General features: G+C 41.3%; 1 protein-coding gene across 3 annotated transcripts in view; it reads right to left on the reverse strand.

Moving 5' to 3' along the window:
• Positions 1 to 4,385: 4,385 nt before the first annotated feature.
• The window catches only part of edil3a (EGF-like repeats and discoidin I-like domains 3a), a 339,454-nt gene continuing 322,218 nt past the window's right edge, over positions 4,386 to 21,621 (reverse strand). For all 3 annotated transcript variants that reach the window (XM_062050941.1, XM_062050942.1, XM_062050939.1), the window contains one exon: positions 4,386 to 9,612. In XM_062050941.1, the coding sequence (XP_061906925.1) occupies positions 9,463 to 9,612 (150 nt within the window). In that variant the 3' untranslated portion in view covers positions 4,386 to 9,462. The remainder of the gene's footprint in view (positions 9,613 to 21,621) is intronic.

Consider the following 21,621-nt stretch of genomic DNA (forward strand, 5'->3'; position numbering starts at 1 on the left):
TTTATTTAGAAAAGTATCGAAATACATTTTGGTACTGATACCGGTACCAAAATATTGGTATCCGGACAACTCTCGTCCCTACAATGCATTGTGAAATCACGTGCCTGTTTGCGCCCGTATACAGACTGAAGTTTAATTAAATATTTGTAGGATTTAAAGGAAAACTGCACTTTTTTAAATTAATTTTGCCCATTAATTCAATACATTTTTTATAGATTCAGTTATTCCTGGTGTATCTGTATAAACTTAATTGGACAGTGACATTCGCTGTGTTTCCATTGCAGTTTTTCGCAAAATAAAAGCGATATTTCAAAAATTTATACAAAGCACATTTGCGACTTGTAGGTGTTTCCATTGAAGGGTGTTTTGTGTCATGAGCCATAATTCTCGTAAAATGACTTTGACTGTGAAGAAGATAGACGCTTTGCAAATCCACGGTTTTGGAGCTGTGATTGCAATTGCAACCAGTGCTGTTGTTGTGATTGTCAATAGAAGACGAAGGCACAGGTGATCGCTCAAAGGCAAAGGGATTTTTGGTTGAGAATTGGGAACGAGGAAATCACAGAGGAATTGTCCCCATGGACATTGTTCGGACACGTGGGTCTCACCCAGCCTGCGGGTTGGCCTCTTTTGCCGGGAAGGGACCTGGGTTTCCATCATGCTTTTGTGACACACTTCTATATCGAAACGTCTGAAAGAAACACCTCATGAGAGCATACAAATGTACTTGAGAGGTTTTACGATGATGGTGTTTCAATTACCAGTTTTTGATTGCAATTTTTAGGGTTTGCACATTTCTCGGGGTAATGGAAATTTAGCTAGGGTTAGCATTTTGCTTTTATTAACCAAACAGAAATTCTGATGATTTCTCCCGATAAAGAGATCCCAATGATTAAGAACTCCCTTGGTGCTCTGGGTGCCTCTAGTAAACGTAGTCCCAGAAACCTTCGGTTTGTGTTTGATCAGTCAATGTCTTTGGAGGGTCACTGTCGTCAACTGACCAAAAACTGGTTCCATCACCTGACAGATATCTCTAAAGTGAGAAATTTGCCATCAAAATTGGATCTCAAAATGGTCCTTCACACGTTCATTGTGTCTGGTATTGACTATTTCAATTTTCTTTTCAACAAGTCAACGCTAAAGAGACTTCAGACTGTACAGAATTTGACCGGTGCACCCAGAACAGCCACCATTCTATCCAGATTTCATTGGCGTCCAGTCTAATTCCGCATTGAGTTTAAGATTTAAGTCCTAACTTTTCATGCATTGCATTGTGGGGCCCCTCAGTACATCACTGACTTGTTATGCAGCTACACTTTGGGGCGCAGCCTCCGGTCTTCAGGCCAGGGTCTCCTAAAGATGCCAAAAACTAATTTTAAAACCCGTAGAGACCTGGCATTCCAGGCTGTAGCTCCCAGACTCTGGAAAAACTTTCACCCGTCCCTTCATGAGCTTGACTGTGTTGAAACTTTTAAAAAAACATTTGAAAACTTCTCTTTTCTGTAAAGCTTTTAGTTCATGAACCTTTTAACTATCACTTTTAATCCACTTTTTATGATGTTGCCCCTGTTGTTTTAATTCATCTATATTTTGTTAATTTATCTGTGAAAAGCGCTTTAAAAGTAAAATGTACTTACTTACTTACTTTATAGACCTATGTAATGGATTTGAATGAAAACTATAAATGTGCTTCAAGCGAGCTGTTTTATCTTAAGGGGTACAAACATTTACCACTTCAGCCATTTATTTCAGCACCTTCATGCCCAATAGCATTTGGACAGACCATCAACATAATAAAAGTATTGTCATCAAGTTCTTCGAATTGAATAAACCAGGGTTGTCAAACTCATGAGGGCCACGTCGCAGTAATGGTTGCTTTCAGAGGGCCGTTTAAAAAATGTTTTTTTACATTTTATGCATGCGAGTAATAACCTGTGATTAATCATGATGAATCGAAATGCATATGCATTTGATTATTAAATGTTTTTAGGTATAACTTGCTTTAAAATCATAAAAAAAGGTGACAAGCAGGTATTTAACTATTTGTTTTTGTCTGACAAAAATTGTTTTGCAATACAGTATATAATAATATAATTGGCATGATTAAATAATATTGAAGTTTAAAGGCCTACTGAAATGAAATGTTTTTATTTAAACGGGGATAGCAGATCCATTCTATGTGTCATACTTGATAATTTCGCGATATTGCCATATTTTTGGTGAAAGGATTTAGTAGAGAACATCGACGTTAAAGTTTGCAACTTTTGGTCGATGATAAAAAAAGCCTTGCCTGTACTGGAAGTATTGTGACGTCACAGGTTGAAGGGCTCCTCACATTTCCCCATTGTTTACACCAGCAGCGAGAGCGATTCGGACCGAGAAATCGACGATTACCCCATTAATTTGAGCGAGGATGAAAGATTCGTGGATGAGGAACGTTAAATTAATTTAAAATGAAAGTACCAATGATTGTCACACACACACTAGATGTGGTGAAATTTGTCCTCTGCATTTGACCCATCCCCTTGGGGAGCAGTGGGCAGCAGCGGCGCCGCGCCCGGGAATCATTTTGGTGATTTAACCCCCAACTCCAACCCTTGATGCTGAGTGCCAAGCAGGGAGGGAAACGGGTCCCATTTTTATAGTCTTTGGTATGACTCGGCTGGGATTTGAACTCCAACCTACCGATCTCAGGGCGGACACTCTAACCACTAGGCCACTGACATGGATAAGACTAGAGTGAAGGACTAGAGTGCAGTGCAGGACGTATCTTTTTTCGCTCTGACCATAACTTAGGTACAAGGGTTCATTGTATTCCACACTTTCTCCTTTTTCTATTGTGGATCACGGATTTGTATTTTAAACCACCTCTGATACTATATCCTCTTGGAAATGAGAGTCGAGAATGCGAAATGGACATTCACAGTGACTTTTATCTCCACGACAATACATCGGTGAAGCACTTTAGCTACGGAGCTAATGTGATAGCATCGTGCTTAAATGCAGATAGAAACAAAAGAAATAAGCCCCTGACTGGAAGGATAGACAGCAGATCAACAATACTACTATCAGGAGACACCGAACCAAACACTGGACCTGTAACCACACGGTTAATGCTGTGCCACCTGTCGAAGCCTAGCAATGCTGTTGCTAACGACGCCATTGAAGCTAACTTAGCTACGGGACCTCGTCAGAGCTATGATAAAAACATTAGCGCTCCACCTACGCCAGCCCTCATCTGCTCATCAACACCCGTGCTCACCTGCGTTCCAGCAATCGACGGCACGACGAAGGACTTCACCCGATCATCGATGCGGTCGGCGGCTAGCGTCGGATAGCGCGTCTGCTATCCCACTCAAAGTCCTCCTGGCTGTGTTGCTGCAGCCGGCCTCTAATACACCGATCCCACCTACAGCTTTCTTCTTTGCAGTCTCCATTGTTCATTAAACAAATTGCAAAAGATTCACCAACACAGATGTCCAGAATACTGTGGAATTTTGCGATGAAAACAGAGCTGTTTGTATTGGGATACAATGTGTCCCAATACTTCCGCTTCAACCATTGACGTCACTCGCAAACGTCATCATACATAGACGTTTTCAAGCGGAAGATTCCCGGGAAATTTAAAATTGCACTTTATAAGTTAATCCGGCTGTATTGGCATGTGTTGCAATGTTAAGATTTCATCATTGATATATAAACTATCAGACTGCGTGGTCGGTAGTAGTGGGTTTCAGTAGGCCATTAAAATATGAATTTTTATTGTGTCAAAATTAAAAGAACAAATACATTTAGTAAAAATAAAGAAGAAAAAAAAAGTATTTTATTGAAACCCATTTTTTTCCAGGGCCACACAGAATGATGTGGCGGGCCAGAACTGGCCCCCGGGCCTTGAGTTTGATACCTGTGGAATAAACTAAGTTTGTTTGTATTAGAATAATTGGGAAATGTGACAATTTAGATGATCTTTATTTTTATTTTTTGTAAACAAAAGTGTAGGTAAATAAAATAACGGTAAAACTTTAGTATGGGGAACATATTCACCATTGATTAGTTGCTTATTAACATGCAAATTACTAACATATTGGCTCTTAATTAGTCATTATTAAGTACTTATTAATGCCTTATTCTGCATGGCCTTATTATACAACCAGTAAGCCATTAACTAAGAGTCTTCCCTCAATAACCTCAGAATTATTGCTTATTAGTAACCCTAACCCTAACCCTTATATGTTCCCCTAGTGTCCTAATAACTCTAAATTAAGTCTTTGTTACTTTAAGAAGCAACTAATTAATGGTGCATATGTTCCCCATACTAAAGTGTTACCAAAATAACTACATTGTCGCAGACATTTGAATAAAACTCAACCACAACATTTTCACAGAAGTTTTTATTTGTCAAACTGAAAGTTTTTAAGTTGAAGCATATTTTCTTCTTCTTCTTCTTCTTTTATAACTGTACACAAGGTCTGACGTCCCTTAGCTGGCGTGAACATCCCCAGCGTTGATCAAAAGTACGTTTTCTACAAGAACACTCCGGCTGACGCAGACAAGAGACAACGATGAATGGACCGACCTTCCACACCAGATGCACGTGAACGACGCACAAGACAATCCACGGTGCGTACATAAGGTTTGCCATACGAGAGGACGCGACTGTCGACGTTGTGGTGCTTTACACTTCGAGGTCGCCATGACGACCCGCCTGCTCGCAAGCGACAAAGATGGATTTGGCTGCCAATATATTATTTTAATGCTTTCACGTTCCCTTGTTTTTCAAATTTCAAATATGAACCAACCCAACATGTCCGACACAAACAGGCGATGATTTATTTTATATATATATATATATATATATATATATAGCACACACCTTCTCATTCAATGTGTTTTCTTTATTTTCGTGACTATTTACATTGTAGATTGTCACTGAAGGCATCAAAACGGTGAACGAACACATATGGAGTTATGTACTTAACACAAAAAAAGGTACTTTTTATATTCTAGTTTCTTCAAAATAGTCACCCTTTGCTCCGATTACTGCTTTGCACACTCTTGGCATTCTCTGGATGAGCTTCAAGAGGTAGTTACCTGAAATGGTTTTCACTTCACAGGTGTGCTTGAAGCTCATCGAGAGAATGCCAAGAGTTTGCAAAGGGTGGCTATTTTGAAGAAACTAGAATACAAAACATGTTTTCAGCTATTTCACCTTTTTTTGTTAAGTACATAACTCCACATGTGTTCATTCCTAGTTGTGATGCCTTCAGTGACAATCTACAATGTAAATAGTCATGAAAATAAAGAAAATGCATTGAAAGGAACTTTTGGCCTGTACTGTATATACAATTTATCATATTATTTATCCATCCCCAGGATCCGCCAATCACTCGTTTTCAATATTTGCAAATGTTCCTTCTTTTAGTGTGTTCTCTTTCCTCTTTGTCTGTCCCCTCCTAAACTCTGTACCGTTCGATGGCGTTACAAATGAACAACAATCAGTCCCTCCAGGATTTTACGATGTCGCTATTACCAATCCCCGCCATTTATCATGCCCGCAACTTCAACTGCACATTTTGACCAATCATCATCATCAATTTCGACAATCGAATTTATTTCGGAATTATTTCGCGTGCGTCAACTGTCTAACCAAAACATATGTTTGTTCCTTAATTGCTCAAATGGCACGATTGCGTAGCTCAGACCTGGTTCCGATTCCTGTCTACAGCGCTAAGCATCTTGGCTAATCTAACATACAGTAGAAGGGGATTCATTCATTCTTTCATTCGTCACGGTTTACGTGACACATTTGATTGCCAGGCGGCAGTATAGTGTTGAATATCTTAAAACGTGTTTTGCGGCAATTCCGACTTCAACCACAGCGTCAGTTCCTATGTAGAGTGACACTTTCCATCATTTTCAGCAGACTGCATTGCGAAATAATTAACCCTCCACTTTCCTATCACGCGAGATCCACCCATGAATGGGGCCACATGAATCCCTTCTCTACTGTATAAACGTCCTACTTTACATTCGTATATTAATTCAATCTTTATTTTCTACTGGTATAAGGCAATACAAATCATATTTCATCAGCAATGCTGACCTAGCAAGGAGGCAGCATTATTTACATGTTGGAGATGTTGAAGTGTGATAATAACCAACAAAAAATATCGATATAGATCGCTCTTAACAGTTTACAAATGTTTTTGTAAATGCAGGTGTAAATGTCTCATAACATACATTGATGTATACAAGCGTAAAACATACAAAGAGAATGTCTGCAACTTGTGAACAGCAGAGTGGTTTTTCTTTCTTAATTTTCTTTCTGTCATTTACTGTATAATTATTACTATTGCTAGTCATAATTAATTGAAAGGCTGCAGTCATTTGACACTGAGCTCTTTAGTGCTACCCACTTTTAAGTCTAAAATGAGTAAAACATCAGTACAGTATTAGTTCTCCAATTTTTGTTGAGATCCTGTGCTTTTTGAAGTTGAGGTTCCAAGGAAAACTCCAATCATTGATAACAAGTCCATGAAATGAATGACGACTCAAAAAAGCCTCACATCGCAACTTTTGCGGAAAATTCAGATATGTTAGGCCGCAACAACTATTACAAGAGTAAAACGCGAAACCCTGGAGGGACTGAAGGGTACAACTACAGCAGGAGTATAACAAATCAGACAAATAAGAACTAGGCTGCTAAAGTGCCTAAATACAATGCCATGTCGAAAGTCGTTGGGAACTTGTTTTTGTGCTGTGCTTGGATCGACCCTCCCGAGTTTAGGTTTCGCTTCCCAAAATTCAAATACGAACCAAATGAAACAACCAATGTCATAATTTGTTGAGCTTGAAGCATAAAATTGAAAAGTTCATTCTGCCTTGTTCACTTGTCATTTTCCATTTCAGGGTCTACTTCAAGCTCGGATTGGATATGTTGCCTTTGTACAATTTAGAATAATTGGGAGTTACATCTTTTGAGGTTCATCAGTCATGCGAGTCAAGGGAGAGGCAGGTACGTTTTAATGAATAGTCCGAGCAGGAAACCACATTTTATTATTGTGACAATTATCAAGAATGCCATGAACACAGGGCTGTCCAAAAGCCGACTGCATGAAAAGTAACTATAAATGTATATATACAGTATATTTATATGTGTGTACATATTATAATAATAATATAATTGATATATAATTAATAATTATTATAATTGGTTATTAAGAATATGTGAAAATTTGACTCCTACCTTGTTTACTTTCGGGATGACCTCCTTAAAAGTGTTTTAATCAATCAGAAATATCAAGCAGCTAAAATATGGCAAACATGGGTAAGTGTGGAGAGAGTGTTTTGCATTTTTCCCATCATCCCTTGTAATGGATTTAAATGGGTATGAAATTAGATTGTATTATGCTAATTGGACATTGCTTATTATATCCACACATTTCAATGACCAGGTTGTGGTATGTGTGGCCATGTTTGTTAATTTTTTGCGCTGCTTGAATTTTTTTTTTTCTGCATCATGACGATGGAAGGTTGTTTGGATTGGGTCATACAGGTAAATACTGTGAACAATACACCATCATCAGTCACTGACTTCAGTTACTTTTGTTAACCACCAGATGGTGTCAAGATGGCAGCTATCAGACCGCTGGCTGTTTGTTTATGATATGAGGCCCCCGGTCACCAGCGTGCCGTAGTTTGGACACCCCCACAATAGCACCATGATGTAACCAAATAAACTATGTAGATTTAGTTGACTAGACGTACGCTAGGGAAGGAATTCATATGGCGCCTTTCCCCAGAGGAAAGCGGGGGGTTAATCCTTTTGCAATTCAGTCTGCTGAAAATGATGGAAAGCGCCACTCTACATAGCAACTGACGCTGTGGTCAAAGTTGGAATTGCCACAAAACACGTTTTAAGATATTCAACACTCTACTGCCGTCTGACAGCTTATGTGCATACTGCACCCTCTCAATTCGTCACGTTTCATGTGTCAGGTAAACCGCAACAAATTCCTTTCCACTGCCTGGTACCTACTTTGCGCCACAAGGCTATACGTGCTATTGACACATTTCCACAGGCAGGGGACATACAGTAGGGAAGGGATTAATATGGCCCCAATCATGGGTGGATCTCACGTGAGAGGAAAAGGGGGAATACCCATTTTGGAATGCAGTCTGCGGAAAATGACAGAAAGCGTCACTCTACATAGCAAATGACGATGTAGTCAAAGTTGAAATAGCCACAAAACATATTTTAAGATATTTAACACTCTGCTGCCATCTGGCGGCTAAAGTGGATACTGCAAGCCCTCAATTTGTCACGTTTCACGTGTCAGGTAAACTGCGACAAATTGACCCATATAAACCACATTCCGACTGTGATTCACAATAGCTTTGAATGAGACTGAGTGTTTGTTGAATGGTTACCATGGTTATTGCAAATATGGGACACCGTATGTATAATTGATCTATGATAGTAGCGCTCTTTTAAAAATAACACTAATTACAGTTCAATTACAGACAATTTTTGAACACAGTCTTTAGATAATAACGCACAAATACGGCATATTAAAATAAGCAGCCCAAAAGTATACATTTGTGGGTTTTATGAATGGCATACCTGTACTGTATATCCTGAGCTTTTGAATGGATTCAGCTTACGTGTCAATTCATAAAGTAAAAAACACCGAACAGAATAATAAATACAAATTGTAAACACAATCTAAAAATGACACAGATGATCAATCCGACGCTTCGGTTTCAGTGCTGCAAGAGCACATGAATAAATGGTCATACATATTTATCACTTCCACTTAGCTTTTAGTCGTGACTGGTCAGAACTATTCAAAAATGTACATAACATTGTTCCCTAGATTGAAGCCATTACTTTTAGAGCTGGAGGTTTTGACCGATTTGTCATTTTAAGCAGTTTTTTTTTCCCCCTTCTTAAATTCTCGCACCATGCAATGATTTACATATAATACAAGAGCATTACTAGTGTTTTGATCAATGCAGTAACGCACGTGTGCATTAGTGTGAAAGCACGGACTGACAAAGTGTAGTTATTAAAAGTAAAAATATGATTTGAATAATATTTCACAATATGACCGTGTGTGTCTAATGCAACATCTTTGTTTAAAAAGTGACACTGTACAATAGTTTCCATGGCAAAACCACAGTGAGACCCATACCACCCCCTGCTGAGAGCCCTCACATATGTTACAGTTCTCAAGACCAATAAAAATACATAAATCACATTGGAACCTAATTGACATAAGAAAATAAAAACATTCAATTTAAGGTTTTGTACAAAAAAAAATGGTGACCCTTTACAAGTCTTGAAAAAATCTACAGGAAATGAATTATTTTTTTCTTTTTACAGGTGTTGCACAGTTTATTTTTCCACTACTGGGTGACCGTTAGACGGCAAGACGGGGGGGAGAAGGGGAGTTAGGGACTTCACTCTTCCTCTGTGCAGCCCAGTATTTCTGTACGCAGGGTGATCCTGCCGTACCACGACCAGGGAAGGATCCGGATCAGGCGAGCGTAGATGGGCGGATCTATCACGTTCTTTCTGTGCGTGTCGTTGTCAAAGTTGCCCTGAAAGACCTGCAAACATGAGAGAGGTTAACATCTCTGAACTCGACCGTTGTCCTTGTGTCACGACGTGGACTATCTTGGAGCTGGCTGCGTGGATTGTTTTACCGGAATGCAATCGGACCAAACCAGTCATGGCGGAGACACAAACTTGGCGCATGGTACAAAAACTAATACTTTGACGTAAACTATGGACATGAAACAAAACTCGCGAACTGTGACATGAAAAAACAAAACTTACGTGGCATGAAATGAAGCGAACCATCACATGAAAACAAGTCAGTACAGAGCATGGTACAGAATATCAATGTCGCCAGAACGACTAACTGAAAATGACAGGCTTAATAGTCTCTCCTAATTAAAACAGGTGCGTGAGTCCAAACAAATGAGACAGGTGAAAACAATGAGTTACCATGGTGACCAAACAAGGGAGCGTAAACAGGAACTAAAAGAGTCTTAAACAACCAGAAAACAACAAAACAAAACATGACCACAGAACATGACACCTTGTTGTTTTCATGTGGAGAGAAAGTACTATGGGCTTTTGTAAAGTTTGAAGATTTGTTTCTGTCATTTAAATGTCATAAATGTTTTTTTTTAATAAATACATTTATGGAAGTTTAGAAAATAAGGTTGCTTGAATCAAATGAAGAATGTCTAAGCCTAACTATACCTCCTTTCAAAATTGTGAAGTGGTTTGTTCCACCTGGTTAGGCAAACACTTCCCTCAACACAGACGCCATAACGTCGTCAAAGCTCGCCTTGAATTATTCACACACTTTTGCATCTCATTGCTCATAACTGTAGTGCATTCAAGAACCCTCAATGGAAGTTAGAAACAAGAGACGTCACTAGGCATAACTGTAGTGCATTCAAGAACTCTTAAAAAAAATAGAGATAGAGGCGTTACTAGGCATAAATGTAGTGCATTCAAGAACTCTCAATAAAAGTTAGAAACAGAAGCGTCACTAAGCATAACTGTAGTGCATTCAAGAACCCTTGATGAAAGTTAGAAACAGAGGCGTTACTAGGCATTACTGTAGTACATTCAAGAACCCTCGATGAAAGTTAGAAACAGAGGCGTCACTAGGCATAACTGTAGTGCATTCAAGAACCCTCGATGAAAGTTAGAAACAGAGGCGTCAATAGGCATAACTGTAGTGCATTCAAGAACCCTTGATGAAAGTTAGAAACAAAGGTGTTACTAGGCATAACTGTAGTGCATTCAAGAACTATCGATGAGAGTTAGAAACAGAGACGCCAGTAGGCAAAACTAGTGCATTCAAGAACTCTCGATAAAAGTTAGAAACAGAAGCGTCACTAGGCATAACTGTAGTGCATTCAAGAACCCTCGATGAAAGTTAGAAACAGAGACGCCAGTAGGCAAAACTGTAGTGCATTCAAGAACCCTCGATAAAAGTTAGAAACAGAAGCGTCACTAGGCATAATTTTAGTGCATTCAAGAACCCTCGATGAAAGTTAGAAACAGAGACGCCAGTAGGCATAACTGTAGTGCATTCAAGAACTCTCGATAAAAGTTAGAAACAGAGGCGTCACTAGGCATAACTGTAGTGCATGTAAGAACCTTTGATGAAAGTTAGATATAGACATGTCACTAGGGATAACTGTAGTGCATTTAAGAACCCTTGATGAAAGTTAGAAACAAAGGTGTTACTAGGCATAACTGTAGTGCATTCAAGAACTCTCGATACAAGTTAGAAACAGAAGCGTCACTAGGCATAACTGACTGTAGTGCATTCAAGAACCTTCGATGAAAGTTAGAAACAGAGGCGTTACTTGGCATTACTGTAGTACATTCAAGAACCCTCGATGAAAGTTAGAAACAGAGACGCCACTAGGCAAAACTGTAGTGCATTCAAGAACCCTTGATAAAAGTTAGAAACAGAAGCGTCACTAGGCATAATTTTAGTGCATTCAAGAACCCTCGATGAAAGTTAGAAACAGAGACGCCAGTAGGCATAACTGTAGTGCATTCAAGAACCCTCGATAAAAGTTAGAAACAGAGGCGTCACTAGGCATAACTGTAGTGCATTTAAGAACCTTTGATGAAAGTTAGATATAGAGGCGTCACTAGGCATAACTGTAGTGCATTCAAGAACCCTCGATGAAAGTTAGAAACAGAGGCGTCAATAGGCATAACTGTAGTGCATTCAAGAACCCTTGATGAAAGTTAGAAACAAAGGTGTTACTAGGCATAACTGTAGTGCATTCAAGTACTATCGATGAGAGTTAGAAACAGAGACGCCAGTAGGCAAAACTAGTGCATTCAAGAACTCTCGATAAAAGTTAGAAACAGAAGCGTCACTAGGCATAACTGTAGTGCATTCAAGAACCCTCGATGAAAGTTAGAAACAAAGGCGTTAATAGGCATAACTGTAGTGCATTCAAGAACTCGCAATGAAAGTTAGAAACAGATGCGTTAATAGGCATAACTATAGTGCATTCAAGAACTCTCAATAAAAGTTAGAAACAGAAGCGTCACTAGGCATAACTGTAGTGCATTGAAGAACCCCTGATGAAAGTTAGATATAGAGGCGTCCCTAGGCACAACTGTAGTGCATTCAATAACCCTTGATGAAAGTTAGAAACAGAGACGCCAGTAGACATAACTGTAGTGCATTTAAGAACTCTCAATAAAAGTTAGAAACAGAGGCGCTACTAGGCATAACTGTAGTGCATTCAAGAACCCCCGAAGAAAGTTAGAAACAGAGGCGTTACTTGGCATAACTGTAGTGCATTCAAGAACCCTCGATGAAAGTTAGAAACAGAGACGCCAGTAGGCATAACTGTAGTGCATTCAAGAACCCTCAATGAAAGTTAGAAACAGAGGCGTTACTAGGCATAACTGTAGTGCATTCAACAACCTCAGAAGAAAGTTAGAAACAGAGGCGTTACTAGGCATAACTGTAATGCATTCAGGAACCCTCGAAGAAAGTTAGAAACAGAGACGCCAGTAGGCATAACTGTAGTGCATTCAAGAACCTCAGAAGAAAGTTAGAAACAGAGGCGTTACTAGGCATAACTGTAGTGCATTCAAGAACCCTCGAAGAAAGTTAGAAACAGAGGCCTCACTAGACAGAGGGAGTCATAATGCCCAACATATGCCCTAATATTGCTATAATCATTGTAAAAATTAAGTATTATTATGACTGAAGCCCCATACACACACACTTGCTATGTTTACATGCACTAAAAAACTAACTATTGCATCCCAGCAGGTTTAGTTAGATCTATCTGTCTAATCTGCGGTCCTCTCCAAGGTTTCTCATTGTCCCATTGGGTTGAGTTTTTCCTTGCCCTGATGTGGGATCTGAACCGAGGATGTCGTTGTGGCTTGTGCAGCCCTTTGAGACACTTGTGATTTAGGGCAATATAAATAAACATTGATTGATTGATTGATTGATAATCTAAGTCTATGAGCATAAAGGGAGCGAGCAATTCATTTAGCGTTTCTGTCTTCATGTACAGTATAAACAGAATATATGCTGACTAATAGAATGCCCACAATACTGTGAGGAGACACAAATATAATCATTTAGCGCTCGCAATGTGATTTATCAAGACTAAAACTGTTCTGGAGCCGCAGTTTTGCATCTATATTTAGCAATAATATTTTATAATTTTATAGCAACTGGATGACTTAAGGGGCTCATTAAAACAAATGTAATAAATACATTTTAGTCTATGCTGTTGTTGTTTTTTTTCTTACGGAATATACAATATAGCTCCGATATTAAAAAACGTATTTTGTAGTGCGTAGGTCATTTAAGACGCACCATCACAACACTCCAGCCTCTCAGCCACCATGCTAAAAATAAGTTTTGTTGTCTAGATGGTGCTTCAATATAGCCTAGAAAAAGTGGTGCATATTATATTTGTGTGCTGCATGTCAACAACGTGACAAAACGCCACAGGTCGGACCATGTGATGCCATTAAAGTGCAGTAAGTGAGTGTCTCCATGGTGACAGCACTAACGTAATAACCTCATTTAAATAGGCTGTTCAGCACTTGTTATTGTGGATCTTAGTCAGGGGTGTCCAAAGTGCGGCCCGGGGGTAATTTTTTAACGGCCCCACGGCACATTTTAAAAATGCGATTGAAAAAAATTAAAAACATAAAAAGTGGTATAAAAGAGCAAACAGGTGAAATGTAGACAAGATGGCGGCGCCCTGATGGCAGCGGCTTGCAGACGCTCTTGGGAGTGTAGAGCGATTTGGCAAAAATACCCGTCAATTCTGTCAATTTCATGGCTGGCTCAAAGCGTGGACACTCCGTGGTCACATACGACCGACAGACAATTCTGGATGTGGATAGATCGGGTCGTTATAGACTGAAAGATGCATGTACGGTGGACCTCCTCGCTAGCATGGGAATACTTCGCGGGCTACATCCAGCGGCCTTTGTAGCAGCGGAGTCAAGTACTAGCGGGGACCGTCAATGGAGGAGACGTAAGCGGTGTGAGCGGAAGCAGAAGCGGGGATGCCGAGCGGGGCTAACAACAAAGCGAAAGGCTAATCCTCAAAGAAGTGCGAGTCCTGGTAAGGAGTCATTTAAACTAGAACTAGCCGGCGCCAGGCTGGATAATCCCTGCACACATAGCAATTCTCTTAGAATAATATACAACTCACATAATGTTTTTTCTGTTGTGACTGTGTCAGAGGCAGACATGCATTCTACTGAGGTGGCTAACTATGATGCGTTCAGTTTATCGCAGCACCAAGCAAACAATTTGAAAATTCCCGTCGTATCAATTCCTAGATATGGTCGAAACTATTTAAAGTGCACTACGCGTAATAAACGCAACATTACTAATATTGCTACTTCGGATAATTCCAACAAACAATCCTCAAAACAGCCCACTACCTGTAATATGGGCTTTTTAAACATAAGATCATTATCTTCCAAAACGTTATTAGTTAATGAGGTCATTAGAGACAACAATCTTGACGTCGTTGGTCTCGCCGAGACCTGGCTCAAACCAGACGATTTTTTTCCGCTGGGTGAGGCATCTCCTCCTAACTATACGAATGCACATGTTGCCCGTCCTCTTAAGAGGGGAGGGGGTGTCGCACTAATCTACAATGAAAACTTTAATCTTAAACCTAACCTAAATAATAAATATAACTCGTTTGAGGTGCTTACTATGAGGTTTGTCACACCGCTGCCTCTCCACCTGGCTGTTATCTACCGCCCCCCTGGGCCCTATTCGGACTTTATCAGTGAATTCTCAGAGTTTGTTGCTGATCTAGTGACGCACGCCGACAATATAATCATAATGGGGGACTTTAATATCCCTCCGTGCGTGGCGCTCCAGACTATAATTGATAGCTGTGGTCTTACACAAATAATACATGAACCCATGCATCGCAACGGTAATACGATAGATCTAGTGCTTGTCAGGGGTGTCGCCACCTCCAAAGTTACGATACTCCCGTATACTAAAGTAATGTCCGATCATTACCTTATAAAATTCGAAATTCTGACTCATTGTCAACAAACTAATAATAATAATAACTACTATAGCAGCCGCAACATTAATGCTGCCACAACGACGACTCTTTCTGGCCTACTGCCTTCGGTAATGGCACCATTCCCAAATTATGTCGGCTCTATTGATAACTTCACTAACAACTTTAACGACGCCCTGTGCGACACCATTGATAGTGTAGCACCGCTAAAGCTAAAAAGGGCCCCTAAAAGGCGCACCCCATGGTTTACAGAAGAAACTAAAGCCCATAAATTATCATGTAGAAAGCTGGAACGTAAATGGTGCGCGACTAAACTTGAGGTTTTCCATAAAGCATGGAGTGATAGTTTAATAACTTATAAACGCATGCTTACCTTAGCTAAAGCTAAATATTACTCAAATCTCATCCACCTCAACAAAAATGATCCTAAATTTTTGTTCAGTACAGTAGCATCGCTAACCCAACAAGGGACTCCTCCCAGTAGCTCCACCCACTCGGCAGATGACTTTATGAATTTCTTTAATAAGAAAATTGAAGTCATTAGAAAGGAGATTAAAGACAATGCATCCCAGCTACAACTGGGTTCTATTAACACAGATACGACTGTATATACGACGGATACCGCCCTTCAAAATAGTTTCTCTCTCTTTGATGAAATAACCTTAGAGTGAAGTGAAGTGAAGTGAATTACATTTATATAGCGCTTTTTCTCAAGTGACTCAAAGCGCTTTACATAGTGAAACCCAATATCTAAGTTACATTCAAACCAGTGTGGGTGGCACTGGGAGCAGGTGGGTAAAGTGTCTTGCCCAAGGACACAACGGCAGTGACTAGGATGGCGGAAGCGGGGGTCGAACCTGCAACCCTCAAGTTGCTGGCACGGCCGCTCTACCAACCGAGCTATACCGCCCTGTACCTTAGAGGAATTGTTAAGATGTGTAAATGGGACAAAACAAACAACATGTTTACTTGACCCATTTCCTGGGAAACTTATCAAGGAGCTTTTTGTATTATTAGGTCCATCAGTGCTAAATATTATAAACTTATCACTTTCCTCTGGCACTGTTCCCCTAGCATTCAAAAAAGCGGTTATTCATCCTCTACTCAAAAGACCTAACCTCGATCCTGACCTCATGGTAAACTACCGGCCGGTGTCCCACCTTCCGTTTATCTCGAAAATCCTCAAAAAAATTGTTGCACAGCAGCTAAATGAACACTAAGCGTCTAACAATCTCTGTGAACCTTTTCAATCCGGTTTCAGGTCAGATCACTCTACGGAGACAGCCCTCGCAAAAATGACTAATGATCTATTGATAACGATGGATTCTGATGCGTCATCTATGTTACTGCTTCTTGATCTTAGCGCCGCTTTCGATACCGTCGATCATAATATTTTATTAGAGCGTATCAAAACACGTATTGGTATGTCAGACTTAGCCTTGTCATGGTTTAACTCTTATCTTACTGACAGGATGCAGTGTGTCTCCCATAACAATGTGACCTCGGACTATGTCAAGGTAACGTGCGGAGTCCCCCAGGGTTCGGTTCTTGGCCCTGCACTCTTTAGTATTTACATGCTGCCGCTAGGTGACATCATACGCAAATACGGTGTTAGCTTTCACTGTTATGCTGATGACACCCAACTCTACATGCCCCTAAAGCTGACCAACACGCCGGATTGTAGTCAGCTGGAGGCGTGTCTTAATGAAATTAAACAATGGATGTCCGCTAACTTTCTGCAACTCAACGCTAAGAAAATGGAAATGCTGATTATCGGTCCTGCTCAACACCGACATCTATTTAATAATACCACTTTAACATTTGACAACCAAACAATCACACAAGCCGACTCGGTAAAGAATCTGGGTATTATTTTCGACCCAACTCTCTCGTTTGAGTCACACATTAAGAGTTTGAGTTTGAGTTTGAGTTTGAGTTTATTTCGAACATGCAAGCATACAACATGATACATCACAATTTCCAGTTTCTCTTTTCAACATGTTTGAAAAGGAGTAGGAAGAAGCAGGGCTTATTTAATCCTACCCCTTTTGTTTTACATAACAGTTGCTAAACTTTTTTGTTCACTTCCTGTTCTCAATTTATTCACAATGTACTCCATAAGTAATCACAATAAAAAATAGATAAATAATAATTGGTGAAGTAAGTTACATTTCATATGATGAGATAAGTAAGATTATTTTGAGAGTGAAAGAATGGATGAATTAAATAAATTCAGAATGTTTATCATGGTTCTTCTTCTTTGTACTTTGTAAACACTTTAAGTTTGAAGAGTTTCTTGAAGTGGATCATATTAGTACATTGTTTGATTGCTTTGCTTAATCCATTCCATAATTGAATTCCACATACTGATATACTGAAGGTCTTAAGTGTTGTACGTGCGTACAAATGTTTTAAATTACATTTTTCTCTAAGATTATATTTCTCCTCTTTTTTTGAGAAGAATTGTTGTATATTCTTGGGTAGCAGGTTATAGTTTGCTTTGTGTATAATTTTAGCTGTTTGCAAATTCACTATGTCGTGGAATTTCAGTATCTTTGATTCAATAAATAAAGGATTTGTATGTTCTCTATATCCAACATTATGTATTATTCTAACTGATCTTTTTTGTAATACCGTTAATGAATGAAGTGTACTTTTGTAATTATTTCCCCATATTTCTACACAGTAACTCAGATATGGTAACACTAGTGAGCAGTAGAGAATATGAAGTGATTTTTTGTCTAGAACATGTTTTGCTTTATTCATTATTGACGTGTTTCTTGCTACTTTATGTTGTATATTTTTTACGTGAGATTTCCAGTTCAATTTATCATCAATCATTATACCTACAAATTTGGTTTCATTTACTCTTTCAATTTCTTTTCCGTCTATTTGTATTTGTGTTTGACTTTCTCTTCTACTGTTACCAAATAGCATTATTTTAGTTTTACTGAGATTCAACGATAGTGTTTTTGTCAAACCATCTTTTTAATTTGTTAATTTCTTCTGTTATTATTTGTATTAACTTCTGTGTGTTCTCTCCTGAACAAAACGCTGTTGTATCATCCGCAAAGAGTACTAACTTTAAATATTTTGTAACTTTACAAATGTCATTTAGCTGAAATCCTGGAGGCACGCAGAGTGGAAGCAAATGGGGCCAGTCCGGGAACAGCTCAGCGGTTGATTAAGTTTGTCAAGCAAGGTGGCCAGCCTCAGAGCAGCAGCAAGAGCATCCAGTCTCTCCTGTCAGCTGGCGGAGAATGGAACATGAGGGCTGATCTAGATCGTCAGTTGAAGTTCCCTCAAGAGATCACAACAACCTCGTTACGCCCAGACATTGTCCTGTGGTCCACCTCTACTAAAACTGTCATCATGGTAGAATTAACGGTACCATGGGAAGAGGGAATGGAGGCTGCCTTTGAAAGAAAGAGGGACAAGTACTCAGAGCTGGCAAGTGAGTGTGCACAAGCAGGATGGAGGCCCTTCACCTATCCAGTAGAAGTTGGCTGTCGAGGCTACACTGGAGCATCCACCCAGCGACTCCTAAAGTCCCTTGGGATCAAAGGCTCCAATCTAAAGAAGGCCCTCAAAGCCCTGGCAGAGGAGGCAGAACAGGGGAGCTTCTGGTTGTGGCTCAGAAGAAACGACAAGGCGTGGGGAAAGCAAGGCGTGTAGACAAGGGGCAGTAGGGAGGCTTCCCTGCTGCCATGTTATGGTATGCGGTCAGGCCCACGCTTGACTCAGGGAGATGGACGTCCCTGCCATGCATAGTCCCTTGGGACTCATTCCATATACACAACAGCAATAACACCGGGGTTAGAATGTGGGTACACTATGGATCCTCCAGCTGGCTGCAGGGGGTGGCAGGGAGACGTCCCTGTCGCTGCTCCACCACCCAGAGATGTTCCGGGATTAAAGGAGCGAAACATCTGTGAAGGGTGGCTCCCGGCTGACGACCCTGCAGCCAGCACCACATGGCACTGTCGGAGGTGCGTCAGGCAGTAATGCCCTGCAAGTGTTAACTTGTGCTTACATCTATCTTAACTGGCTTTCCAGTGACTACTGTGAATAGAGCAGTTGGCATCCAGGAAAAGACTGGTGGGCTGCCAGGGAAGACTGGCTGGCAGCAGGAAAGACTGCACCAGGGGTGGAGGGGCTAGTTACCCTTTTCCACATGTCTGTGAAGCAAGCTCCATGGACTCCCTAACCTAACTACAAGCAATTTAAGGAAGAAACAGCCCGGTGGTCCACCGAGAGGCGGGATGAAAGATGGACCAATCAGGACGGATTACACGGAAACGACTGGCACGACAATGACGAACGAGCAGAGGATCCTCAGAGAATGTGGCTGTGGGTGGGCCAAGGAAACAACCTACAGGGGCCTGCGAATACACCAGGGAAAGGCAAAATGCGGCGGTGGCCGCAACCAGATGCAAGCTTGCACTGCAGAAGCAGATCAGACAAGGAGGAATCTTAGCCAGGTTGAGCACCACAGTGCTATTGATCCCACCATTGCAACTGGTGAGAGAGAGGAGGACCAGCCTTCCCTGCAGGATGTGCAGCAACAACAGCACAGCCCACAGCACAGTGAAACACCAAGTAGAGAACCCACAAGAGGAACATCAGAGAAGCTTATCCGGAAAGCCAAAGTGAAGTGGCCAAAAGCCAACGACAAAGACTCCTGGAGCAGCTTCGATTTTAACTTATGCACCACCCTCCAAAGTGCGCTAAGAGGCAGTGTAACTTCCAAACTAAACATTATGGGAGACATCATCTACGAAGAAGGGAAAGAGCGTTTTGGATTGATGCCACAGAGGAAGATCGTTCCCAAACAGAGCGGGAGACGGGAGAGGGACATCCTCCAGCTCGTAAAGGAACGCCGCCTCTTACGCAAGCAGTGGAGGAAAGCCAATGACCAGGAGAAAGTCGGCCTGAAGAACCTGTGGGACCAGATCAAAGTAAGACTCGCACAACTGAGGAGAGCTGAAAGAATCAGGAAACGCAGAAGCCGCAGGGAGAAAGCAAGGGCAAGCTTCTTCCGGGACCCCTTCAAGTATGCTCGAAGCCTGCTAGAGGAAAAGAAGAACGGGACACTCCAGACCAGTGAGCAGGAGTTGGAGGAACACATCAAAGTCCAGCTCAGTGATAGCCAAAAGGATCTCCCCCTCGGATCACCGGGGCACGTACCTCGCCCACCTGAGCCTTCCTCGCAGTTTGAGACCACCCCCCCGAGATGGGCTGAGGTTAAGCAAGTGGTTGAGCGTGCAAGAACTGCTTCAGCACCCGGACCGAACGGGGTACCTTACAAGGTTTTCAAAAACTGTCCTGGACTCCTGAAGCAGTTGTGGAAGCTGATGGGCGTTGCCTGGAAAACCCAGTCCATACCATCATCGTGGAGCAGAGCAATAACAACTTTTATCCCAAAAGAGAGTAATTCTTGTAACATTGACCAGTTCAGAGGTATTGCCCTACTGAATGTGGAAGGGAAGCTTTTCTTCACCGTGGTGGCGAAGCGGATGACCAACTACCTTCTGGCAAACAATTACATCGACACCAGTTGTCAGAAGGCAGGCGTTCCAGGCTTCCCTGGCTGCGTGGAGCACTCGGCCATGATCTGGGAGCAAATCCAGTCAGCCAAGCGCAACAAAGCGGACCTGCATGTGGTTTGGTTGGATCTGGCCAATGCCTATGGATCGGTTCCACATCAACTCATCAGTTTTGCACTCAACTTCTTCCACATTCCATCATGCATCCAAAGCCTGGTAGTAAACTACTTTAACAACTTCAAAGTCTGCTACACGACTCAGGAGATCTCAACTGGTTGGCACCAGTTAGAGAAGGGAATAGCAATGGGTTGCTCTATCTCTCCAATACTGTTCATAACAGCCTTCGAGATCATCCTTATCGGTGGAAGACAGATGGCCCGAGGAGTGAGATCTGAGTCAGGCCAGCGACTCCCGGCGCTGCGGGGCTACATGGATGATGTTACCATCCTCCTCCAGACGGCTGCATGTACCTCCAGACTCCTGAAAAGACTCGGGGAGCTCCTAGCATGGGCACGGATGAAAATAAAACCTGCCAAGTCCCGCAGCCTCTCCATCCGGAAAGGAGCCAGGAATGACAACATCTCATTCTCAGTGGATGGTGAATTAATCCCACGCGTGGTCGACCAACCTGTGCGGAGCCTCGGAAGGCGTTACACTGCTGACATGTCTGATAAGCACATGGCTGCCTCTGTCACTTCTCAGCTGAAGGATGGCCTGAACACAATTGACCAAAGCCATATTCCAGGGAAATTCAAGGTCTGGTGTTACCAGTTCACCTTATACCATCGCCTGATGTGGCCCTTGAAGTTGTGCGACATCACCTCCACAACAGTCCTCAAGATGGACTCAAAAGCCAACAACTACATTCGCAAGTGGCTGGGCCTTCCCAGATGTCTTTCCAACACGGCGCTGTTTGGAAGAACCATTCTGAAGCTGCCACTGAAATCCATCAGCTTGGGCTACAAACAGGAGAAGGTGAGGCTCG

Source organism: Entelurus aequoreus, linkage group LG06, assembly GCF_033978785.1.
Source record: "Entelurus aequoreus isolate RoL-2023_Sb linkage group LG06, RoL_Eaeq_v1.1, whole genome shotgun sequence".
NCBI classification, from domain to species: Eukaryota; Metazoa; Chordata; class Actinopteri; order Syngnathiformes; family Syngnathidae; genus Entelurus; species Entelurus aequoreus.